This window comes from Bos mutus, chromosome 10 (genome assembly GCF_027580195.1).
Source record: "Bos mutus isolate GX-2022 chromosome 10, NWIPB_WYAK_1.1, whole genome shotgun sequence".
Lineage (NCBI taxonomy): Eukaryota > Metazoa > Chordata > Mammalia > Artiodactyla > Bovidae > Bos > Bos mutus.
Genome location: NC_091626.1, coordinates 95,938,299 through 95,965,321, shown reverse-complemented (window position 1 = coordinate 95,965,321; position 27,023 = coordinate 95,938,299). Strand labels below are relative to the sequence as shown.

The following is a 27,023-nucleotide window of genomic DNA, read 5'->3' as shown; positions in this document are numbered from 1 at the left end:
TCTACTATATAATCGTAAGGAATTTGATTTAGGTCATACCTGAATGGTCTAGTGGTTTTCCCTACTTTCCTCAAGTCAAGTCTGAATTTGGCAATAAGGAGTTCATGATGTGAACCACAGTCAGCTCCCAGTCTTGGTTTTGCCGAATGTATAGAGCTTCTCCATCTTTGGCTGCAAAGAACATAATCAATCTAATTTTGGTGTTGACCATCTGGTGATGTCCATATGTAGAGTTGTCTCTTGTGTTGTTGGAAGGAATTGTTTACTATGACCAGTGTATTCTCTTGGCAAAACTCTGTTAGTCTTTGTCCTGCTTTATTTTGTACTCAAAGGCTAAACTTGCCTATTACCCCAAGTACCTTTAGACTTCTTTCTGTTGCATTCCAGTCTTGTATGATTAAAAAGACATCTTTTTGACGTTAGTTCTAGAGGGTCTGGTAGGTCATCATAAAACCGTTCAACTTCAGCTTCTTTGATATTAGTGGTTGGGGCACAGACTTGGATAACTATGATGTTGAATGGTTTGCCTTGGAAACGAACAGAGATCATTCTGTCATTTTTGAGATTGCCCCCAAATACTGCATTTTTGACTCTTTTGTTTGCTATGATGGCTACTCCATATTTTCTATAGGATTATTGCCCACAGTAGTAGATATAATTGTCACCTGAATTAAATTCACCCATTCCAGTCTGTTTTAATTCACTAATTTCTGAAATGTCAATGTTCACTCTTGCCATCTCCTATTTGACTACTTCTCATTTACCTTGATTCATAGACCTAACATTCCAGGTTCCTACGTAATACTGTTCTTTACAGCATCAGACTTTACTTCCATCATCAGTCACACCCACAACTGGGCATTGTTTTTGCTTTGGCTCTGTCTCTCCATTCTTTCTGGAGTTATTTCTCCATTGATCTCCTGTAGCATATTCGGCACCTACCGACCGGGGGAGTTCTTCTTTCAGTATCCTATCTTTTTGCCTTTTCATATTGTTCATGGGGTTTTAAAGGCAAGATTACTGAAGTGGTTTGCTAATCCCTTCTCCAGGGAACCATGTTTTGTCAGAACTCTCCACCATGACCCATCCATCTTGGGTGGCCCCACATGGCATGGCTCATAGTTTCATTGAGTTAGACAAGGCTGTGGTCCATGTGTAATCAGTTTGGTTAGTTTTCTGTGATTATGGTTCTCATTCTGTCTACCCTCTGATACATAAGGATAAAAGTCCTAAGCACATCTTATTTGATAATTCATAATCAAAACACTTTTAAAAGGATTCAAATTTGTACAAACATACTTACACATGGTCAAAGAATAAAAGATAGTGTGCAGAAGGAAAACATCCACAAAATTGTCAGAATTATGGGGGCCATTTTGTCAGAAAGGATTCCTCAAGAAAGTAGCATCTAAACTGAGACCAGAAGGACAAGGAGTGTGTACTGGATGTAGATCAGAGCAAGAAAAGTGTTTAACAGGGAACAAATGGCTCAGATGGTTAAGAATCCACCTGCAATGCAGGAGATCTGGGTTGGATCCCTGGATTCTGAAGATCCCCTGGAGAAGAGAATGGCAACCCACTCCAGTATTCTTGCCTGGAGAATCCCAGGAACAGAGGAGCCTGGAGGGCTACAGTCCATGGGGTTGCAAAGAGTCAGATGCTACTGAGAGACTAACACACAGACAGAGAGACAGACAGACAGACAGACACAGGGGAGAGAAGAGGATCATTAAAAGAATCAAAGAGCTTTAAGTCGTCTGGATTAGAGAATGAAAGGATGGGGGAAAGAAAGGGAAACAAGTGGGGAGAGAGACACGGACAGATCATCCTTGTCTATGTTGAGGGTTATTAAGCAAGGGAATGCCTGATCAGATTTAATGGTTTTGGAAAATTCACTGTGGAACTATGGAGAACATGAGGGGAAGGATCAGGGGGTTCTGTTAGAAGGCCGTTGCAGAAATCCGGAGGAGAAATGGTGGTGGACAGAGTCTGGCACTGCTGGAGTAGGCGAGGGGCTGGTTTGAGCGATCCTTAGGACTTGACAGCTGGACAAGCTGCAAGTCCAAACAGCAGCTTTTATAAGCCCGAGGTTGGAGTTGTCACTCTTTGGCACTCTGCCTCTGTCACCCCAGGCTGTGTGACATCTCCCATTAGGAGCTGTTTCCGCTTTGTCTCTCATTGCTCCTTGAGGCTAGTTGTCAACCAAGGTGCTCACTGCCACATCTTTTCCTAGTTTGGTCATCAGGGCTTTCCATTTAGATGAAAGTATGAATTTACAGAAAATACTATACCAAATTAATGCTTTCGAATTGGCTGGAGAAGACTCTTTAGAGTCCCTTGGACAGCAAGGAGATGAAATCAGTCAATGCTAAAGGAAATCAGTCCTGATTATTCATTGGAAGGAGTGATGCTAAAGCTCAAGCTCTAATACTTTGGCCACCTGATGCGAAGAGCCAACTCATTGGAAAAGACCCTGGTGCTGGGAAACGTTGAAGGCAGGGGAAGAACGGGGCGGCAGAGGATGAGATGGTTGGATAGTGTCACTGATTCAGTAGAACCTGAGCAAACATCCGGCGATAGTGGAGGACAGGGAAGTCTGGTGTGCTGCAGTCCATGGGGTCACAGAGAGTCAGACACTACTTAGTGACTGAACAACAGCAACTATACTAGATACTACTTTGCCTTGTAAGGGAGTCCACTGGGGTTTCTTGCCATCATGCCCTCCCCAAGGTGCTGCTACACTTTTGCATGGCCATGCCATGGTCTTGCAGTGGGCAGGTTGGCAGGGGTTTGGGTAGGGAGGTGAAGATGCCAACCATGGAGCTTCTTAATTGAATATCACTGGGCTACAAGGTGCTCTCCTGTCCCTTTCTTATTGGTAGGAGATCCTCAGAAGAACATCAGTTCAGGCCCCTGCCAGTTTTCAATAGTACCCCAGTACTGCTGGAAAACATGGTGTACTATTGTGTTCCTAGGCTTACGTACTATTTAGGATTCTCTACATTCTACCAGGTATAATATCCCATTTAATCTTGATAATTGCTCTGGGGCTGGAGGGAAAGAGGAACAGTTCTGGAACAGCTATTGAGTCTCCTGCCTTTGGAAATAAATACAATGGGACTCAGAGAGGTTACTCAGCTGTCAGTGGGAAAGGTGTGGAAATTGCAAGTAAATAGACAAGTAATTTCAGGGCCATGGAGTAGCTAGAGAGCTCATTTTCAAAGAGCTTTTGAGAGAAGTCTTTGTCTTGCCAGTTCCCAGCTGGGATTCTCTTGTCTGTGTCTCCAGAAATCTGCATTCTAGTTATTCACTGTCTGTCCCAGTCGTGGTTCTGTACCCTTCTCACAGAAGAGTTCCTCTTCATAGGATGCTGCATTCTTTTAAAAGGCCCTTTTCTTTTTATCCATCTGCCTCCTGTAGAGATATTTGAGTTCTTTTTCCATTTATTGTTCAATGGAGCCGAGCCTCAGTCTGTCCCTGTGGGATCCCCTATTGTTCTACGTTAATAATTAACCTTTACAAGAGCTCTGGTCATAGGTGTTTAGCTCAAATGCAAAGAAAGCTGCAGTTAGGTTATGACAGAGAGCTCTCACAGGTTGTTGCATGGGGATTAGAAAGGAAAAGCTGCTAGCCATTAAACATTTTTCATTTCTTTTCTCACTCACTTGAGTGATTGCCTAAGAATCTTGCAGTTTTGTTTTTTCTTTTTTTCCTTTTGCACATGGTCAGTCCACTAGAATTAAGAAATTTAGCTTTTGAACTGGGAAGTTGAACATACATGATTTCCAGTGTGTTATTGAAGATGAGCTCATGGGTGCTGGAAGTATAACCCTGTGCTGAATGTCCGTAGGTGTCGAACCACATGGACTCTGGAGCTAACTCCCTGGGTTCAAGTCCTATTCGGGCACTTAACTGGCTGTGTGACCGTGGGCTGGCTCCTTAACTACTGTCCATGTCTGTTTCTGCATCTGTAAAATGGGAGAACGATGGTAGACACGTCAAGTGGGTGTTGTCAGGATCTGATGGGGTGCTAGACTTCAGATCCTGAGTACAGTGCCTGGTAGGAGGTGCTCAGTAAATATCAGTATTGTGACTGTTCTCAGTGTGACTATGATTTCACCCATGACGAAGGCTATATGGTAGGCCTTTTCAATTCTTTGTTGTTAATCAATATGAAAAGGCATACATCTTTGCTTGATTTTCTCCTCATGTTGGGAGAGAGAAGAGAAGCAATTCTACAGGTAGATGTTTGGGATTAAATGATATATACTGGAATGACTCACTCAATTAACTTTTTATCACTGAGATGAGGTGTAAGAGTTTAGCACTTAAGTCTTGTTATTTTACTGAAAATGGAGATAAGACAACTTTCTCAGGGCTGCAGAAAGGACCAAGTGAGTTAACAGTCACCCTCAAAAGAGCTGAGATGTTTGTCCCCATACTCTGTGAACATTCTAAGTGCTTCCCATATAGTAACTCAGTCCATCCTTAAGAAAGAGTCTGTTCCTATATTCCCATTGTCAAAGGAGGAAGCAAACCGGAGGACGTTAAATAACTTTGAAGTTCACACAGCTTGGAAGTAGTGGATGTGGGATTGGAACCTAAATCGAGGTCCTGATTTAGAATTTGAATAAGACAATATGAAGGACATAGCAAAGCGGTCTACATAATCAGTACTCAGATGCTAGCCCCTTTGCCCTCTGTTTCCCCCTGTTTATTGTTTCGGTATGGATGTGACATTGCCTAGAGATCAAAGGACCAAGACCTATCTGAGGGCGCTGCATCAAAATTCAGTTTTTTTTTTGTGTGTGTGTGTGTAATAAAGTTTTATTAAAGTATAAAGGAGATAGAGAAAGCTTCTGACATAGGCATCAGAAGGGGGTAGAAAGAGTACCCCAAAATTCAGTTTTAACAGCAACAAAACCTCTTTAAAATTCTAGTTTTGGAACAAGATTAATCCCTACTCTTACATAGGTTATATGAGGTTTAGAAAGTCATAATTTTTTTAAAAATGTTTTAGGGTGTTTCATTCTCTTACTTTATGTGTATAGAGGATACATGCAATGTGGAGAAAAATATAGGTCTTCCCTCCCAATGCTTAACACTCAGTCATCTTAAAAAAAACAACCAACCGTACAGCAAGATATAGTGAAAAGTAAGTCTCTCTCCACTCCTAAATATTAATTCTACAAATCCTCTCCCTAGTGACCATTTTATAGTCTCTTATGTGTTTCCTTCCAAAAATGTTTAATGCATTTGCAAACGTATATACATAAAATGCACACTTCCTAACACACACACCCACTTTGCATAATGATAGCATAATGCACATGGTTCTGTTCCTTGCTGATTCACTTAACAATATTACTCAGAAAATCCACGTCAAAACTGGGAGCGCTACTTTGTTTTTGAGGGCTGCCTCATATTCCGGTATAAGGGTGTGCCAGTCTGTCACTGATGGGCATTTAGGTTGTTCCTGGCCTTTTACTGAGGACACTTCAGTAAATATCTCTGGAAATATTTGTGTCTGCGCAACTCAGTCTCTTGATTTCTGCTTGCATTGTGTAACTTTCTGATGCTGCAAAAAATCAGCCAGAAGGAAACAGACCAAAGGAACACAGTGGAGACACAGGGGCTTCTTCAGGGCTTGTGTGCACCTCAGAGGTTTGTGCAGCTGCTTTTCAAGTGCTGTGGCTCATGTTTCTCATATTATTTCAGACTCTTGTGTCCTGAAGCTTCTTCTCGGGCCTTTTTCCTGAGTTCCCAGTGAGCGATGGATGGTTGCAGCTTGCAAGATTGATTCATATGGCACTTGTTTGACTTTTGACAGGTTGTTTATAAGAATAATGACATCCGTCTGGAGCTGTCTCGCTTGGCCAGGATTGGGGACACCAAGATGAAGATCTATGGTGAGGTAGTATTCAAGTGTGAGAATGTGGCCACACTGGACCCCATCAACTTTGAGACCCCAGAGGCTTACATCAGCTTGCCCAAGTGGAATACCAAACGCATGGGCTCTATCTCCTTTGACTTTCGCACCACTGAGCCCAACGGCCTGATCCTCTTCACTCACGGCAAGCCCCAAGAGAGAAAGGATGCCCGGAGCCAGAAGAACACCAAGGTGGACTTCTTTGCTGTGGAACTCCTCGATGGCAACCTGTACCTGCTGCTTGACATGGGCTCAGGCACCATTAAAGTGAAAGCCACGCAGAAGAAAGCCAATGATGGGGAATGGTACCACGTGGATATTCAGCGAGACGGCAGATCAGGTAGGAAGAGGCAGGGTATATGCAAACTTCCCTTTCCTTATAGGTTTTTTTTTTTTTTTTTAATGTTTGCACTTGCTGATTCTTCTGCTATTCTCCTTAATGCTTGTTGTAAGATGATGTTACCGAACAAGACACCTGTCTTATCAAAGGCTGACATCCCTCTCCTCATCTCCCTTGTCACTCACTGCACAATGGCTTCAGTGATAGCTCTGAGACCCTGGGACTGAGGATGGTTTTACAAGGAGCATTCGCACTGCTACCAAAGTGACTGTCATGTCACTGGTGTGATGTGTTTTTTTTCCCTTCTCTTCTTAGTCTCCTTTTTCTTATCACCATAGAAACCAATTGTGACATCACAGATGCTACACTATGTGATTACTCTTGGAGAATAAGCCGCACTGTGCAAGGGTTTATGCAACGATGCACCCTTCAATAATTGTCAGGAGTCATATTGCAGGGGAAATTATGACAAGAAAGGAAAAGACAAATTGATTTTTCCTGAAGTCACGTTCAATGTAAAGCCTTCCTTTGGTGTGAAAGCCTATATATTTCACTGTTTGCTCAGACCTCACTAACTCTCCCTTCCTCTTCATAACCTTCTGCATTTGCTTCAAATGGCTTTGTTTCTGCAGCCATGGATCAAACAAGCTAGCCCCAGGCAGTACATAGCCACCCTGGAATAGTAACAAAGGATGGGAGTGGGGAAACACAAATAGAGAAGCTGAGGCTTTGCAATGCCTGAACAGTCTGCCTGCTTTCTGTGGACATGTGGCGTTGAAGGTCACATCCTGTGCCATCAGAAAGGACATTTCACCCTGAGTAATAATTAGAGCATTTGAATTTCACATTTATTTCTGGATTCTCCATTTAGGTAGTATCATACTCAAGAAATGTCTCAGCCCTGTTTGCCATATTTTGAAGGTTTTACTCTCCTGATGAACACAAAAATGCCTTCCTTTTGGACATTTCTTTTCTGGGTACATTTGGCCAACAATAGAAAGCAGTAGGTTTCCCGCTGTAGCCAGGGATGGCTGGGCATGCGCGGATGGCTCTTCCGCATCCTCCCAGAGCTGGAGGGATGGCGGAGACGAGCAGTGTTGCCTTTAGGAGGAGCCGCTTAGGTTCTGTGCAAAGGGCAGACGGGTGGCAGATTGCAGATCTGGATGGTTTATTGCCCAGCAGGCTGCCTTATTGATTGCCTGAAATTTGATCAGAACCAAGAGACTTCAAATGAAACGTGCTTGTTGGGCAAGAATAAGCATTTTGTTCTTTTTAAGCAGAAAGCACACAAACTTAATTTCTTCTGAGGCCAAATCTTTCAAAGTTTATCCGTAAATATGTCGGCCGGGGTGGAGCGAGAAAGCTATCTGAGAATTATAAAGGAAACACTCCTGCTAGTTTTTTTTTTTATATAAATTTATTTATTTTAATTGGAGGCTAATTACTTTACAATATTGAATTGGTTTTGCCATACATCAACAGGAATCCACTACAGGTGTACATGTGTTCCCCATCCTGAACCCCCCTCCCTCCTCCCTCCCCGTACCATCCCTCTGGGTCATCCCAGTGCACCAGCCCTAAGCATTCAGTATCATGCTTCGAACTTGGACTGGTGGTTCGTTTCATATGTGATAGTATACATGTTTCAATGCCATTCTCCCAAATCATCCCACCCTCTCCCTCTCCCACAGAGTTTTTAAGACCATGCACATTGGGTCTTTGGACTGGTCATGGTTGATGGCTTTCATGATTGACTAACCTAGACCTTGGCACAGCTTAAATGTCACCTATCTGAGTCACAGGCAGGCTAGAACATGTAAAATTGCCCGTATCTGTTTCTGTTTATTCTCAACACTAATTGCTTTTTCAAGTAGGTTGTTATTTTGTCTGGTTAGAACCATCAGACCCATTTTTGACAAACAAGTTTTGATTACAAAACACTTTAATTTTATACTTGGATGCTATGGCATTGGTTAATACTTTGACATACTGATAAATCTGATCAAGACCTATAAAAATTTACTGAGTAAACAAGGTGGCAACAGAAGATGAGATGGTTGGATGGCATCACCGACTCAATGGACATGAATTTGAGCAAACTCCAGGAGATAGTGAAGAACAGGAAGCCTGGTGTGCTGTAGTCCATGGGGTGGCAAAGAGTGGACATGACTTAGCTACTGAATACAACACACACTGATAAATTTGATTAAACCCTATAAAAATTTACTGAGTAAGCAAGGTGGTGATAGAGGATGAGATGGTTGCATGGAATCACCAACTCAACGGACACGAGCTTGAGCAAACTCTGGGATATAGTGAAGGACAGGGAAGCCTGGCATGCTGCTGTCCATGGGGTTGCAAGGAGTCGGACATGACTTAGCAACTAAACAACAAAAAAATAATTTTTATATATAAGCAGCATAACAACATTTTAATATGTTTTTAAATGTATATTTTTATTCAGAAATGCTTTCATAATCACTGTTAATTAGAAGTTTAAAAATTCAAAAGGGACACAAAATAATTAGTCTTAGAGACACAAAAATGGGTCTTAGATGTTATGTCAAACTTACAAGTTTTAAAAGTGACATTTATACAGTGTAATTTAGCTCTCATAAGTAATTTTTTATAATCAAATTATTTCAGTAAGAACACAAATTGCCATATTGCTTTTTAGATTTTTTTTGTTTTACAATATGTTCTTCTCAATAGATTATTTAAAAATATTTAAACCTGATAGAAACTCATTTTTTAAACAACGTACCTTGGAAGAAATACAGTATCAGAGACACTCCTGTCCTTTACATGCTGTAGAGATGGGAAATACTACAATTGAAAAGGAAAAAAAAAGGCTCTTAATGCATTTCCTGGGGAGCACTTTCTGAATATTTACACTTGGGTCTATTGTTCTTTAAACAAGTTTAGATTTGAAGAAATTTCAGAGACGGCTTTTTTAAGAAATGAAGAACTTCATTTCTTCCTGAGAGTATTTTCCAGTATGTTGTTCTTATCAGTTCAGTTTAGTTGCTCAGTCATGTTCAACTCTTTGCAACCCCATGGATTGCAGCATGTCAGGCTTCCCTGTCCATCACCAATTCCTGGAGCTTACTCAAACTCATGTCCATTGAGTCAGTGATGCCATCCAACCATCTCATCCTCTGCCATCCCCTTCTCCTCCTGCCTTCAATCTTTCCCAGCATCAAGGTCTTTTCCAATGAGTCAGTTCTTTGCATCAGGTGGTCAGCATATTGAAGCTTTAACATCAGTATTTCCAATGAATATTTCAGGTTGATTTCCTTTAGGATTGACTGGTTTGATCTCCTTGCAGTCCAAGGGACTAAGAGTCTTCTCCAACACCACAGTTCAAAAGCATTAATTCTTCGGTGCTCAACTTTCTTTATGGTCCAATTCTCATATCCATATATGACTGCTGGAAAAACTGTAGCTTTGACTGGACAAAACTTTGTTGGCAAAGTACTGTCTCTGCTTTTTAATATGCTGTCTAGGTTGGTTATAATTTTCATTCCAAGGAGCAAGGGTCTTTTAGTTTCATGGCTGCAGTCACCATCTGCAGTGATTTTGGAGCCCCCCAAAATAAATTTTCTCACTGTTTCCATTGTTTCCCCATCTATTTGTCATGAAGTGATGGGACCAGATGCCATGATCTTAGTTTCCTGAGTGTTGAGCTTTAAGCCAACTTTTTCACTCTCCTCTTTCATTTTCACCAAGAGGCTCTTTAGTTCTTATTCACTTTCTGCCATAAGGATGGTGTCATCTGCATATCTGAGGTTGTTGATATTTCTCCCAGCAATCTTGATTCCAGCTTGTGCTTCCTCCAGCCCAGCGTTTCTCATGATGTACTCTGCATATAAGTTAAATAAGCAGGGTGAGAATATACAGCCTTGACGTACTCCTTTTCCTATTTGGAACCAGTCTATTGTTCCCTGTCCAGTTCTATCTGTTGCTTTTTGAATTGCATGCAGATCTCTCAAGAGGCAGGTCAGGTGGTCTGGTATTCCCATCTCTTTCAGAATTTCCCACAGTTTGTTGTGATCCACACCATCAAAAGCTTTGGCATAGTCAATAAAGCAGAAATAGATGTTTTTCTGGAGCTCTCTTGCTTTTTGATGATCCAACGGATGTTGGCAATTTGATCTCTGGTTCCTCTGCTTTTTCTAAATCCAGCTTGAACATCTGGAAGTTCTTGGTTCACTTGAAGAAGACTGGCTTGGAGAATTTTGAGCATTACTTTGCTAGCATGTGAGATGAGTGCAATTATGCAGTAGTTTGAACAGATCTATATTAAAACAAATAGTTATAAAAACATTTCGTTGTTGTTGTTTCATCCCTTAAGTCTTCTCTGACTTTTCTGTGACCCTGTGGACTTTGGCCTGCCAGGGTCTTCTGTCCATGGGATTCTTTAGGCAAGAATACTGAAGTGGGTTGCCATTTCCTACTCCAGAGGATATTTCTGACCCAGGGATCGAACCCGCATCTCTTGTGTCTCCTGCATTGGCTGGCAGATTCTTTACCACTGAGCCTTCTGGGAATCCTTATAAAAAGTTAAGAGTATCTAATTGTGGTGCCTGCTGCTCATCCTGAAGAATATGACTGAGAGGTGATCTTTGGGAACCTTTTATTTTCACTCCCCAACTGGAGGACTGACTCTCAAAACATTTGTGGTCACACACTTAGAGGAGGATTTTGCTCAGGACGGATTGCTTAAGGCTCCACTGTTTAAATCGGTTCCGGGTGCTGTTCTTCACTTGGCAATAGAAGCTCCTTGCTGTTAGTTGGTGATCAGATTATTTCAGTGGAATGTGGTGGGTAAAGAAAGCAGACTGTGCAAGAGAGAGGATGTTGAGGCTTGAGTCCCTTTCCTCATTTGTAAAATAGGGGAAATACGAACGTCAGCCACAAGATTATTCTGAAGCTTGAGTCCAGAAAAGCACAGAAAGTACTAAAAATGGTGGCCGGGACAGTTTTACTGTTATGTAGGTTTTTTTTAAAAAAGATTTAAAAGTGAAAAGGCAAAGCTGGTTTTTCCAGGAGAAAATTTGCAGGGGAGAGCTGGGGGAGCGGGCCTAACTGAGCGCCCCAGTGGCCCCTCTGCTCTTCCTGCCTTCCACCGCTGGGTGTGCTTTGTGATTTTGAGTGTGCTTCACTTTCTTGATCTCATCTGATCTCCCAGGCCCTGCATGCTGTCCTCTGTCATAGCCGAGGGAACTGAGACTCAGATGAGGGAAAGCTGGCTGATGGATGGCCCTGTTATCCTGGTACTAATAAAGGACTTCGAGAAGACTAAATTTTTGAAAGTTTTGGCATGACGTTCAGATATCAGTTTGATTTTTCAGTTAGGAAATTGATCTGTAACTGGGTTCAGGGACTGGTGCAGGGTTAGAAAGCCATTTAAGACTGGAAACCTGGTTCCCAAGTTCCCAGGTCAGGCTCGGGGTTCCATCTGTGATCTCGTGTGCCCAGTCCAGCTCTGATCTCACCTCTTGTTGACTTCCTCTGGCAACTTTGACTCTAGCCACACTCCTGCCTACCCAAGGCCCTTTGTAAGTGCCATTCCCGGTGCCAGATACATTCCTCTTCCCCCTGGACTTGACATGCCTGGATCCTTCTCAGCATTCTGGTTTCAGCTTACCTGTCACCTGCTTAGAGAAGCCTTTACCAACCGTCCACTTGAAAGTAGAACCCGTCTGCTGGGGCTGCTGCACCCATTTAACTGCCTTCCTCCCACTTGCCACTTGTCCGTCTCTTTTATTTATTTAGTGATTTATTTATTTTCTCTTCCTCTGCTCTGGAACATCAGCTTCATGAGAGCAGGGGCATGGCTGTCAAATTCGTGTCTGTGCCTAGAACTATACTAGAGATAGAACAGGTTCCAATACATAGTTGTTAAGTGAACAAATGAAGAAACATGTTCCAGTTAAAATTTATCAAAAGCAATGAGTGTTGAAAATACATACTGGCTGGACGGGTACCTAAGACAAGTACAGAGGATATCAGCTCATGGAGAGAGAGGAGAGTGAGACAGAAGAGCAGGTTCCACCCTTCTGGCAATGGTGAGCCAGAGGTGAAGACTCAGGCGGGACTTATAGACTCTGTCCTAGGTACAGAGTAAAAAGCGCCTTACATATATCAGCTCATCTGCCTGCAGTCCAAAGGGTTGCAAAGTTGGATGCGACTGAAGCGACTTAGTATGCATGCACGCAGCCATCATGCCAACCTGTGAGGTGGGACAGTTCCTTTCCCATTTTACAGATGAGGAAATTGAGGACCAGAAAAGTGAAGTCACATCTTCAGGGTTGTCTAGCTGGTAGGTGGCAGAGCTAGGATTTAAACACGGGAAGGGATGGTGCTGCTATCAGCCTATATGGCATGCAACCTTTCAGCCAAGACTTTTAGGTAGAAAAAAAAAGTATTTTCAGCACTGGCCACTGGGATTTTCCTGGGTCTTGCTCTGGGCTTGGCTGTCTTAGCTGCAGGGACCAGAACCAAATGGCCTGCGTTGTCCTTTTTTACCATTTTGTGGCCTTTCATTCCCCGCTCACAAGGTTCTCTCCTGGCCGGGCCACGCTGGTCTCCCACCTCACCCACTAGGTTCCTTTCATTCAGTTCATCAACTGGGAGGCTCACCTGGGATGCCAGGAGGGCCATGAGCTCATTCTTTGTCTCCATCCTCCCATCCCAGGTACCATATCAGTGAACAGCAGGCGCACGCCGTTCACCGCCAGCGGGGAGAGCGAGATCCTCGACCTGGAGGGGGACATGTACCTGGGCGGGCTGCCGGAGAACCGCGCTGGCCTCATCCTCCCCACCGAGCTCTGGACCGCCATGCTCAACTACGGCTACGTGGGCTGCATCCGCGACCTGTTCATCGACGGGCGCAGCAAGAACATCCGGCAGCTGGCGGAGATGCAGAACGCTGCGGGCGTCAAGTCCTCCTGCTCGCGGATGAGCGCCAAGCAGTGTGATAGCTACCCCTGCAAGAACAACGCCGTGTGCAAGGACGGCTGGAACCGCTTCATCTGCGACTGCACGGGCACTGGCTACTGGGGACGGACCTGCGAGCGGGGTGAGTGGTGTGGTGATGCGCTGGGTGAGAGTGGGGGAGACGTGCCTGGGCTCCCTTTGCTATCGCGGACACTTCCTTTGGCCCTCCCTGTGCTTGCGTGCTTCTGGGGGAGAATTTTTTTGGGTTCACTGCTTTCCAGATGACACCCTTTCTAGGTCTGGATGTTTGTTTCGATTTAGCTAGGATTGGATCGTAGAGAGGGAAACTAGCATAAATTGGAGCTAGGTCATGATGCTTTTTTGATGGAGTGTTTGACATCGTCTCTTTGAGAAGGCCAGTACTTTTTCTTTGGGGATTCTGGGTGGGCTCACCAACAGGCTGTTTCATTTGTTCCTGCTTTTTGGGTGCTTTCTCTGAGTTAGCTCTCAGATTAAGCTTTAGAAATACACTGTAGAATAAAATAGCCCCAGCCCTGTTCTTTGTGACTTGCTGCCTAGTGGAATAGTTAGCTGTTAAATAATCACTTACATGTTGAGTTTTATGAGGCAATGGTGTGTTGGTTAAGAACTTGAATTCTGGGGCAAGACTGGATGAGAAATGTGGCCTTTGTAGAGTGATATGAATTCAAGATTATATCTTTGAGACTTGATTTCCTCTTCTTTAAAATGGAGATAACCAGGTTCCTTCCCTCATAGCTCAGTTGCTAAAGAATCCACCTGCAATGCCAGAGACCCCCAGTTCGATTCCTGGGTCGGGAAGATCCACTGAAGAATGGATAGGCTACCCACTCCAGTATTCTTGGGCTTTCCTTGTGGCTCAACTGGTAAAGAATCCACCTGCAATGTGGGAGACCTGGGTTTGACCCCAGGGTTGGGAAGATCTCCTAGAGAAGGGAAAGGATACCTCCTCCAGTATTCTGGCCTGGAGAATTCCATGGACTGTATAGTCCATGGAGTCTCAAAGAGTAGGACACGACTGAGTGACTTTCACTTTCACTTTCTTTACCTGCTAAGTGAAGTGAAGTAAAAGTTGCTCAGTCATGTCTGACTCCTTGTGACCCCATAAACTATACAGTCCGTGAATTCTTCAGGCCAGAATACTGGAGTGGGTTGCCCCTTCCCTTCTCCAGGGGATCTTCCCAACCCAGGGATCAAACCCAGGTCTCCAGCATTGCAGGTGCATTCTTTACCAGCTGAGCCACAAGGGAAGACTCCTACCTACTATTAATCATGGTTAAATGAGTCAATAGATTCCTGCACTATGGAAAGTGTATAGTCAATGTCAGTGATTGTTATGGTTGTAATGATTGTCATCGACATCATTAACGGGAAAGTACAGAAAAGCTTGGGATTCCTTTTCCAGGAGATCGAACATACTATAGAGATTCATAGAAAGCTCCCGCAAGAAAGAAATATGTAGGTTGAGACTTGAAATATGAGTAGTAGCTAGCTTGGCAACAAGGTGGGAGAAAACCGTGTGTCTTAGATTGGAAGGACGTTGTGTGCCAAGAGGTAAGAGACCATGGCACAGTTGAGGAACCAAACAAAGTCCATAACTAAATGGAGTGGGGAGTGCCGGTGGGGGGAAGGGTGTGAGAGGTGGCTGAAATGTTGGGGAACAAAGAGTGGGGGCTGATCCTTTAGAAGAGACCGTCTACCACTTTAACTTCTTACATTTGCACTGAATTTACAGTTTGGGTAAAAGGCAGAGATAAAAGTAAGCAAAGAGATAACATCAAGGTACAGAGATGCCAGTCTATAAGCCATGTCCAGATTGCAGCTTGGTTAGTTGTTTTACATGCCAAGGACACACAATTCAGTTGACTGTCTATGAATTGTCTACCATGATTTTATATGAAAGGATACTTTAGACAGTTAACAAATTTTTGCCGACAGCGTAGCTCTCTAGAGCTTCGAGAATACTGTGTCCGGAGTAGACATAATATCATTTACTTAGCTGAGGAGTTGAGACATCTATACAGGAAGCATAGATGTTTGCTTCTTGTATAGATGATGCAGAACAGCAGCATGGGCTGGACTACTAGGAGAACATGGAAATTCAAAGAAGACTTTCCTGATTAGAGACAAACAGGGCCTCATCTATTAAGTGTACCAGTGGCCAGACTTGTTCAAGTTTCAGAAGTCTGGTGATGAGAAGGGATCCTGGAACAGGCTTGGGTAATCAGGCAAGGGTTTTCAAGGACTCATTTTTTGAGGTCAACCATATAGCTAGCTAAAGTGCGTTTCAAGAGAACTGCAAACCTTCACTACTGCTGGACCAAAAAAGAGGACACAGGATATTGGAATAAAGGAAAAGGAGCTTTCTTGGGGCTCATGGAAGTTAAATTCAGATTCAGTGAATTTTCAGAGCAGCGACTGCAGAACATGAGCTGAGATGAGGAGGTGGCCATCTGGAACAGAAGTGGGCCTCATTTGGCTGGCCAGTCTGTCGAGCTCCTGAATGCTTTCCAAATCTCTCTTTTTGGGTAGACGATCTCAGTTGCTGGTTTGGGGAGACAGAAAGGTCATTTGACCACTGTAATACATGAGACCATTTGGATAGAAGTCAGGATATTGTGGATGGTCCACCATCAAGGAAGGTAGTGTAAGACATCTACCTTAAGTGTAAGATGTCCCATCAGACCTCTCTTTCCAACTAAAGGGCCTTGTGATTACTGAAGACAGCTGTGCAAGGTGTCCCTGGGATCACCTTTCCATGGGCAAATCAGTGGAGGTTGGTCCAAGGTTTGCCAAATACAGTGAAAGTCATTGCACCTTTTATGTTGTCACTTTCGACTAGTCATTAAATGGCAGCTGATTGGGGATATATGAGGGATAATTATTCCTGGTACAGTGCAGCCAAAAATCATCCATTGTGGCCAAATGAGAAGGCGCTAGCAAATTAAAGACATTTGATCTATACGTCGCTCAAACCCCAGACGGGTCCACTGATTGTTTTGTTCCCCGGCTAATTGTTTTCTGGTCCTGTATTGTTCCCAACACCGTGTTCAGAATGAGTCAGTGGAGTGTAAAAATGATGGGACTCTACTTTGCTGGCAAAGAAAATAGTTTCCCTGTGACATTGTTTTTCTTTATTGAAACTGATTCATCAGCAGGGATGCTTTTGAGTCTCTTTTGTTCATTTTTTCATACATGTAGCAGACATCTGTTGAAACCCGAATTCGTTCCAGGCACTGTGTTAGAGGCTGGGAATGAAGGGGAAAAAGAAACTGACATAGCCCCTGATTTTGAGCATGGGGTGTATAGTCTTTGGGGAGAGTGAAAGATGGGGAGTGTGCTAATGTGTGACAGATATCAGGCCTGATGTCTTAGGGGATCAGGAGGGCAGACAGATGGGAGAGGCCACACCTATATGGGTGAGTGGTTGGGGAAGGGGGATCTGAGGTTACTTGGATTTTTTTAATCTCCTCTTAATAACAAAACTATGGCCTCTCTCTGTCTCTGACCCTCAAGATCTGTTACAGGCACTTCTGAAGAGTGGTTAAGGGTGAGTGTTAACATTCCTTATGCAAGACCGTCATCCTCTTTGGCAAGGAGTGCTGCCCTACCCACCATAACACCATCAGTGTGTTCATTCAATTTACAGTTCTCTAATTTTTTTTTCTAGAAGCAGTACTAAGCCTGAAAATCATTTGAACCAAAATTGAGACGACGAAGACAATCCGTAAGGCAGTGTGTCCCATCTAACCCCAACTCTTCTATATTTGGGCTTCATAGTAGTGTCAGTCCCTTGGTGCTGTGGGCCACACGACAGAAATGGTGGTTGAAAGAGCCATTTGTCTATATAAAATGTAGAAAGCATAGGCAAGATGCTGAAAACCAGTATTCAGAGAAAAAGCAGAGTTAAGGATGGCTCTGGGAAGACGCCAAATGGCCAGGAACCCAAGCAAAGTGAGCAAGCACACCCGTCTTGGATACAACTCCAAGGTTAAAGTTGTCAACCAGAGAGAAGGGAATAGAACAAGGGAACCAGGAACTGTATGAGTACATGGACGTGTTAGTCACACCATCCTGTCCAACTCTTTGTGACCCCATGGACTGTAACCCGCCAGGCTCCTCTGTCCATGGAATTCTTCAGACAGGAATACTGGAGTGGGCAGCCATTCCTTTCTTGAGGGGATCTTCCCAGAGTCTCCAGGAGATCCATCCTGGGTCTCCTGCATTGCAGGCAGATTCTTTACCATATGAGTCACTAGGGAAGCCCATAAGACTAAAGTTCATTTGCATGAGTATCTTCCTCTGGTAGTAAAAATGGATGACTCTTGCTTATACCCTCGAAAGAGTACTTCTACTACATATGAGGATTAGCAACTCTAAATTTTGACATATAACAATTGGCTTCATATTGCATTTAGATTTTTTTTTTTTCCCGCCATGATCTGATACTATTCTAAGGAGATGTAGATAGATTGACCCATCCCAGTTGTTCAACTGTGGCTGTTCTGGTTCGTTCTTTGTTAATCATAGTGTTGTGGGAAACCTGTCCATGACCTAAAAAGCTAAAGCCTGCTGTAGCTATATAATGCCTATTTGATTGAAGTGCATCTGCTGGAAGACTGCTTGCCATTTTAAAAGTCCTACTGTACAGAGGAAACATTCTGTCTTATCTATTGTAGGATGATCAGTTGACGTGGGACAACATAGGCATCTTCTCCTTGTCAGTGTAGCCAGACTGTAGTTTAATTAGTGGGGACCAAGTGTCCACAGGCAAGGTTGTGGGTTTATTTGTGGACCATCAAACTTCAGTTTGAGGCTGCTGCAGATTCCAACCTCTTCCCTAGATGGCTTTTTCTGAATGCATGCCATCATTTATTTAGCAAGAAATAAAACAGGACTCAGCACAAGCTCATTTCTATGACAAAAATAACCTGCACTCCAGTACTTAGACTTGGAATGACCTAGTGGTTAATGGCATGGATTTTAGGATCAAATGGACTTGCTTCCTAAAGTCACACTTTGGCCACCTCACGCGAAGAGTTGACTCATTGGAAAAGACTCTGATGCTGGGAGGGATTGGGGGCAGGAGGAGAAGGGGACGACAGAGGATAAGATGGCTGGATGGCATCACTGACTCATTGGATGTGAGTCTGAGTGAACTCTGGGAGTTGGTGATCGACAGGGAGGCCTGGCGTGCTGCGATTCACGGGGTCACAAAGAGTTGGACATGACTGAGCGACTCAACTCAACTGATACAACATATTTCTTATTTTTTCCAAGTCTGTTTCCTAATCTTAAAATGGGGAGACTGATACTTACTAGATAAGGTTCTCTTGGTTGCAAGCTTCAGAACTGACAGTGGCTAACAGAGTCAAGGAATGAGACTTACCACATGATTTGTTGTTTAGTCGCTCAGTCGTGTCCAACTCTGTGACCCCATGGACTGCAGCACATCAGGCTCCCTGTCCATCACCAACTCCTGGAGCTTGCTCAGACTCATGTCCATTGAACCAGTGATGCTATCCAACCATCTCTTCCTCTATTGTCCCCTTCTCCTCCTGCCTTCAATTTTTCCCAGCATCAGGGTCTTTTCTAATGAGTCAGCTCTTTGCATCAGGTGGCCAGAGTATTGGAGCTTCAGCATCAGTCCTTCCCAGAAATATTCAGGACTGATTTCCTTTAGGATAGACTGGTTGGATCTCTTTGCAGTCCAAGGGACTCTCAAGAGTCTTCCCCAACACCACCATTCAAAAACATCAGTTCTTCAGTGCTCAGCCTTCTTTATTGTCCAACTCTGACATCCATACATGACTACTAGAAAAACCGTAGCTTTGACTATATGGGCCTTTGTTGGAAAAGTAATGCTTTTGCTTTTTAATATGCTGTCTAGGTTTGTTATACATGATTACCTATAGAGTTATTAATCAAATGATGATCTCACAACCTATGTCTTGAAAAAGAAGCAGAGTGGCTCGGGGGAGCCCAAGGCGCTGCAGTTGAAGTGATGCATCTCTCTTGACCTACAGTATCTGGAGTTTTTCATGCAAATTGTCATTTTTCAAAAAGAACCTGATTGGCCCAGTTTAGTTCATCTGTCTGTTCTACCAGTCAGCTCTGTCCAGGTGGGCAGTCACCTTGACTAAATATAAACGATCACCTACTGTGTAGGTATGGGATCTTACTGAACCGCTTTCTTGGTGCCCTTTCATGGTTAAGCCTGGGGTATCCTGACCCATAAGGCTACCCACCTGGACTACTTCTATCTGATAAAATATCTCCTAGGGTCATGGAAATTGGATGCCTTTGAGAATATTAATTTGTAGAATCAAGAAAATGTGATAGAGAGGGTAAATCTGCTCTTCTCACTGGTCCCTGGGATTCCAGTGATCTGACATAAACTCCAGTTGAAAACCAAGAATGCAGATATTTTGAGTTCTCTCAGATGACCCTGTTCCAACAGGAAAAGCTTGCAGGCAGCAGCTGTTTGGGAACTTCGCTTTCAGCCATCCCCTCTGATGGCTTCTGTGCGCTTCTGGAGCAGCAATGAGTGGTACCCTGCCTTTCGAGGGACCTGGAGTGTGTCACTTGGATGCCACATGGAAATTAGGACATTGGGAAATAGTAGAGCTGGCAGAGTCAGCTAATCCTTATTTCTGTGAGTGAGGAATTGGAAACCCTGAGAAGTTAGTCATTTTAACTTGGGACAGCTGTAGAATGGTTAAAGTTCATGGTTCCTGACTCCTAACTCTCTGTACTTTCCATTACGTTGAGTAGGCTTTCCTTTTCTTACACGTGAAAGAGGATGTATTATAAGGTCATTGAAGGAAAAACAGTGCATTGGGCATTTTTGTTTGCCACAGTTTCCAGCACTGTGTCACACACATACCACGAGGTTATTAAATACTGGAGGGAGGGTCCCAGTTCCCTATCCTAGGTCTCCTGATCTGCACATTGCCCTTTGTATCCTCATCTGTTGCTATGGTTACCTACATGCTGGTAATTCCCAAATAAGTTCTCTAGCCTAGAACTCTCTCTGGAACTGCAGATTTCTATGTCCAGTTGTCTCCTTGATGTTTTCATTGGGATATCTGATAGCTATCTTAATCATAACATTGAAAAATAGAAATCTTAAGTTCCTCCTCCCTAACTTAGACTGCTTGTTTTTCCTTGTAGTTTTTCCCTTCTCAGTAAATGGCATCACCACTGTCCTTGGCCTTTCCCTTGGTTTTGTCTTCTCCCATCTCATTCAGACTCAGCAAGTTCCTTTCATCTCCTCATCTAAACCCATCCTACATCCGTCCACTCCTCTCCCTCTCTACCACCATAATCTTAAGTCAACCTACACTGATATCTTCTTTGGAAAACTGGATAGCATGTCATATGTTTTGAAAAACGCAAATTAATTTTGTGCCTTCTTTAGAGTATTGAAGTGAGATTGTTAAAATGTTTAAATATTCAACACATTCTTAAGTAGCTTTAGTTCCAGTGGCTTTTGGTCCCTCAAGTTATAGGAAACGTAGCTGTGATACTTCTTTGGAATGAACTACAACATCCATGTAGTTAGGACTTCCTGACAGCTCAGTTGGTAAAGAATCTGCCTGCAATGCAGGAGACCCCGGTTTGATTCCTGGGCCGGGCAGATCTGCTGGAGAAGGGATAGGCTACCCACTCCAATATTCCTGGGCTTCCCTTGTGGCTCAGCTGGTAAATAATCCACCTGCAATGTGGGAGACCTGGGCTTGATCCCTGAGTTGGGAAGATCCCCTGGAGAAGGGAAATACTATCCACTCCAGTATTCTGGCCTGGAGAATTCTGTGGACTGTGTAGTCCATGGGGTTGCAAAGAGTTGGACACAACTGAGCGACTTTCACTTTCACTTCACTTTCACATGGTGATTCCATACCTTTTGTCTCCACCAGGCTTAGTGAGTTAAGTTGTGAGGATAAAAGTTTGTAAAAGACCTTCATGAGCTTACAGTCTAATGGAGGGGTTGGAGGAGTAATCTGCAAATTGTTATCAATATACCAAGGGCAGTGATCCAGGAATAATCATAGGAAAGAATGAGATAACAATTAGAAAGCAAAATAGGTCCAACATGATATAGTACTTTAAAAACAGCTCTGGATCTATTGGGGTCTGCTGAGACTGACTCACTGATGTGGGAACAGAAGAAAACCTGGCTTCCAAGGTCAAATATAAACATGTTTGTTGCTTTCCCTTGTTTCAGTACCATTGAGGCCCTGCCCTATTTCCCTAGGAACACCTAGGCCCTTTATTTAGATCTGTGACTTTGAGATTCTTACTTGGATCCTCTGGCTTCCTTGTTCTGAAAAAATAAAATGAGGCAATTGTGTTTCATGCTCTCCCAGGGCCCATTCAATTATAAAACTCTGTGATTCTCAAATGTCATCAGCTTGGCAATGTCTTCCCTTATCCTGAGTAGAGGGGTAAAGGTGAATGAAGGGCAGAGCAGGGATGCTAGTCCTTGTTCCTTGCAGTCTGCAGTACTTTCTGGGTTAGGAGGCTAGGTTTAGTTATATCAGCACTGCAATGAAGTTGTCACCTCTCTGATTCATTCATCTAAGAAAACAAGTACCTTGGTATACTGGGGATACTTCAGGTCCATGACTTAAAAGTTTTAATTGATGGATTAATGAATAGACTCTTAGATTTCTTAAGATCCCTAAAAGGCTGTCTCTTTTCTAGTTCATTTTTTACCCCCTTTCAGTGAGTAAATACAAGTATTAGAGAAAGGAGGCCCCCATGGAAAATATAATTTATCAACCAACATGCCCCCCCCTTTTTTAATCCATTGATGTTTTTTAAATTTTTTATTTTATATTAAGAGTACAGTTGTTTAAAAATGTTGTATTACTTTCAGGTGTGTATAGCAAAGCAATTCAGGTATACACCTACATGTATCTATTCTTTTCAAATTCTTTTCCGATTTAGCTTATTTCAGAGTATTGAGCAGAGTTCCCTGTGCTATACGGTAGGGCCTTGTTGGTTGGTCTGTTTTAAATATAGCAATGAATACATATTCATCCCAAAGTCCCAATCTATCCCTGCCCATCCCACACACTTCGCCCCTGGTAACAGTAAGTTCCTTCTCTAAGTCTGTGAGTCTGTTTCTGTTTTGTAAATGTGTTCATTTATAGCATTGTGTTAAATATTTTGCAGATAAACTATATCATATGATATTTGTCTTTGTTGCACTAACTTCACTTAGTATGATAATCTCCAGGTCCATCCACGTTTTTGCAAAAGTGGCTGAGTAATATTCCATCGTGTACATGTACCACATCTTCTTTATCCATTCATCTGTGAATGGACATTTATTTAAGTTGGTGAAAAAGTAAATACGGTTTTGCATTGTTGAACTTTGCTCTTTTATATTGGAATACTCTTTAATAAATATGGTTATGTTATACATCATTTTAATGTGCATTTCTTCCTTTACATTCTTTTACTAATGACTCATTACTTGCTGTTTATATTTATTTTAGATTAGGGAAATGATGTTAGGCAAAAAGCAAATTTGAGCAGTTTTCTTATTTGGGTTCAAATTGGGTCATAAAGCAGCAGAAACAACTTGCAACATCAACAACACTCTTGGTCCAGGAACTGCTAACAGGCGTGCAGTGCAGTGGTGGTTCAAGAAGTTTTGCAAAGGAGATGAGAGCCTTGAAGTTGAGGAGCACAGTGGCCAGCCATCAGAAGTTGACAATGACTAGTTAAGAGGATCATTGAAGCTGATCCTTTTATAACTACATGATAAATTGCTGAAGAATTCAGTGTCTACCATTCTGTGGTCATTTAGCATTTGAAACAGATTGGAAAGGTGAAAAAGCTCGATAAGTGGGTGCATCATGAACTGACCACAAATTAAAAAATTGCTATTTTGAAGTGTCATCCTCTCTTATTCTACACAACAATGAACCATTTTTTGATCAGATTTCAACAAAAAGTGGATTTTATACATCACCTGAAATGACCTATCAGTGGCTAGACCAAGAAGAAGCTCCAAAGCACTTCCTAAAGCCAAACTTGCACCCAAAAAAGGTCATGGTCGCTGTTTGGTAGTCTACCAGCAGTCTGATCCACTACACTTTTCTGAGTCCTAATAAAACTGTTACATCTGAGAAGTATGTATGAGATGCACCAAAAACTGCAGTGCCTACAGCCAGCATTGGTCAGCCCACCGGAAAGGGCCCAGTTCTCCATGACAGTGCCCAAGTGCACATCGCTCAACCAATGCTTCGAATGTTGAACAAATGGGGCTACAAAATTTTGCCTCATCCTCTATGTTTACCTGACCTTTCGCCAACTGACTACCACTTCTTCCAGCATCTCAACAACTTTTTGCAGGGAAAATGCTTCCATAACCAGCAGGAGGCAGAAAATGCTTTCTAAGAGTTCATAAAATCCTGAAGCATGGATTTGTATGCTACAGGAATAAACCAACTTATTTCTCATTGGCCAGAATGTATTGATTCTAATAGTGCCTATTTTGATTAATAAAGATGTGTCTGAGCTTAGTATAATGATTTAAAATTCACACTCTGAATTCATTTTTTCTAAAACATATATATTTTATTGAAGTATAGTTGATTTACAATGTTTCAGGTGCACAGCAAGCTTATTCAGTTATACAAATACACATATATTAATTTTGAAATTATTTCCGTCATAGATGATTACAAGATATTGACTATAGTTCCCTATGTAGTAAAACTTTGTTGCTTGTTGCATATCTATTTTTTAATTAGAAATCTAGCATTCTATTTATGCTAAATCAAACAAGTAGAATCAAAATGTCAATTGTTTTTAGTTAAGCAAAAATTAATGTTTTCTAAGACATATTTATATATGTATATTAAAGCTTTTCTACTACACTTGATAAAGGCTTGAGAAAGTACATTAAAAAACAAAGAAATGGAGAAATTGGAGAACATAAACTAAATGAAATAGAAGCACTGCATATAAAATAGAAAAGATGAAACATACCAGGTAATAAAAGTAAAAGATAATCATATAGTCCACTTGTTTTAAACATGACTGCTCATTAGAAACATATCTCGAGCTCTGGAGAAAAAAAAGCAATACGTAAGCATTTGTTGTTTTATTTTTTCATTATTGGGAGAATTTTATTTATTTTTTTAGCTGAAGGATATTTGCTTTACAGAATTTTGTTGGTTTCTACCAAACATCAACATGAATTAGCCATAGGTATACATTTTCCCCCTTCCTCTTGAACCTCCCTTGAGCATTTGTATTTTACAAAAAATTTCAAGATAATTCTGATATGCTTCTGAATTTTAAAAAGTGATTACAGGTTTTTCTATTAGATCCTAGTTTTGGTGATATAGAGTTCTGTTGTTTTTCTGTAGACCAATCATGATACAATAGTATTAAGTGAGTAATAGTTACTTAATCACAAGAATAAAAGATGTTTATTAGTTTGCAGTCAATAACCAGACAAAAATAAAAGATAATTACAATTGCAAGCCATAATGGAAACACAATTAACTTAACAATATAAAATAATTGCATACAATTTGGGGAGGTCAACAGAATGATGTGGTAAATGGAAATGCATACATGCATATGTTTTCATCCACCAGCCAGTCTTTGTCTTTTGGTTGGTGCATTTAATCCGTTTACATTTAAAGTAATTATCAATATGTATGATCCTATTACTGTTTTCTTAATTGTTTTGGGTTTACTTTCTGTAGGTCTTTTCCTTCTCTTGTGTTTCCTGCCTAGAGAAATTCCTTTTAGCGTTTGTTGTAAAACTGGTTTGGTGGTGCTGAATTCTCTTAACTTTTGCTTGTCTGAAAAACTTTTGATTTCTCCATCAGATCTGAAGGAGAGTCTTGCTGGGTACAGTGTTCTTGGTTGTAGGTTCTTCCCTTCCATCACTTTAAATATATCATGCCATTCCCTTCTGGTTTGTAGAATTTCTGTTGAGAAATCAGCTGATAACCTGATGGGAGTTCCCTTGTATGTTATTTGTCATTTTTCTCTGTTGCTTTTAATATTTTATCTCTGTCTTTAATTTTTGTCAGTTTGATTACTATGTGTCTTGGTGTGTTCCTCCTTGGGTTCCTTCTGCTTGGAACTTTCTGTGATTCCTGGACTTGGTTGACTATTTCCCTTCCCATCACTGGGAAGCTGTCAGCTATTATCTCTTCACATATTTTTTCAGGTCCCTTCTCTCTCTCTTTTCCTTCTGGGATCCCTCTAATGTGAATGTTGGTGCATTTAATGTTGTCCCAAAGGTCTCTTAGGCTGTCTTTATTTCTTTTCATTCTTTTCCTATATTCGGTTCTGCAACAGTGATTTCCACCATTCTGTCCTCCAGATCATTTATCTGTTCTTCTGCCTCAGTTATTCTGCTGTTGATTCCTGATAGTGTATTATTCATCTCTGTTTGTTTGTTCTTTAGTTCTTCTAGGTTTTAGGTAAACATTTCTTGCACCTTCCCAATCTTTGCCTCCATTCTTTTTCCCAGCTTCTGGATCATCTTCACTATCATTATTCTGAATTCTTTTTCTGGAAGGTTGCCTATCTCCACTTCATGTAGGTGTTTTTCTGGAGTTTTTATCTTGTCCTTTCATCTGGGACATAACTTTCTACTTTTTCATCATGATTAACTTTCTGTAATATGATTTTTGTTTTAGCCACTGTGAGAATGCTTCTTCTTGTTTTGCCCTCTGATGGATGAAGCTAAAAGCCTTGTGTAAACTTCTTGATGGGAAGGACTGGAAAAAACTGGATCTTGCTCTGGTGGGCAGGGCCTTGCTCAGTAAAGCTTTAATCCAATTATCTGCTGGTGGGTGGGGTTGTACTGCCTCCATGGTAGTTGTTTGGCCTGAGGATACCCATCCCTGGGGCCCTATAGTAGGGTTGATGGTGAACTCCAAGAGGGCTTGTGCCAAGGGGAACGTTCCAGTGCCCCTGTCCCTGTGGTGAGCCCCTGCTGGCCCACACCGCCACAGAAGGCCCTCCAACACTAGCAGGTGATTTTGATTCAGTCTCCTGTGGGGTCACTGCTCCTCTCCTCTGGGTCATGATGAGAGCAAAATTTTGTTTATCCACTCCAAGTCTGGAGTCTCTGTTTCTCCCAATCCTCTGGGAGTCCTGTAATCAAATCCCCCTGGCCCTCAAGGTCAGATTCTCTGTTGATCCCCAGTCCCTCTGTCAGATCCCCAGGCTGGGAAGCCTGATGTGGAGTTCAGAACCTTCACAACAATGCTGGAACTTCTTTGGTATTTCTGTTCTCCAGTGTGTGGGTCACCTGTGCAGTGGGTATGGGGTTTGATTTTGTCATAATTGCACCCCTCCTACCATCTCACTGAAGCTTCTTCCTTGCCTTTGGACATGGGGTATCTTATTTTGGTGGATTCCAGTATCCTCCCGTCGATGGTTGTTCAACAGCTAGTTGCAGTTTCGGTGCTCTCACAGGAGGAGATGAGTGCATGTCCTTTTACTCCACCATCTTGAACCAGAAGCTGAAACCACAGTTACTTTTTAACAAACCTAGTAGGTTGCTTGCATTGTCTTGGGTACTGTAAATAGTGATGTAGTGAACACTGTGGTGCATATATCCTTTTGAACCATGTTTTTTTCCAGGTATATCCCTGAGAATGGGATTGCTAGATCATATGGAAGCTCTATTAGTTTCTGAAGGCCCCTCCATACTATTCTTCAGAATAGCTGTACCAATTTACATTCCCACCAGCAGTGTAGGAGGGTTCCCTTTTCTCCACA

At 42.3% G+C, this 27,023-nt stretch overlaps 1 protein-coding gene across 1 annotated transcript in view; it reads left to right on the top strand.

Moving 5' to 3' along the window:
* NRXN3 (neurexin 3) overlaps positions 1 to 27,023 on the top strand; it is a 1,738,078-nt gene that overhangs the window by 488,860 nt on the left and 1,222,195 nt on the right. The window contains 2 exon segments of the mRNA XM_070378549.1: positions 5,831 to 6,269; positions 12,970 to 13,353. Of these exon segments, the coding sequence (XP_070234650.1) occupies positions 5,831 to 6,269; positions 12,970 to 13,353 (823 nt within the window).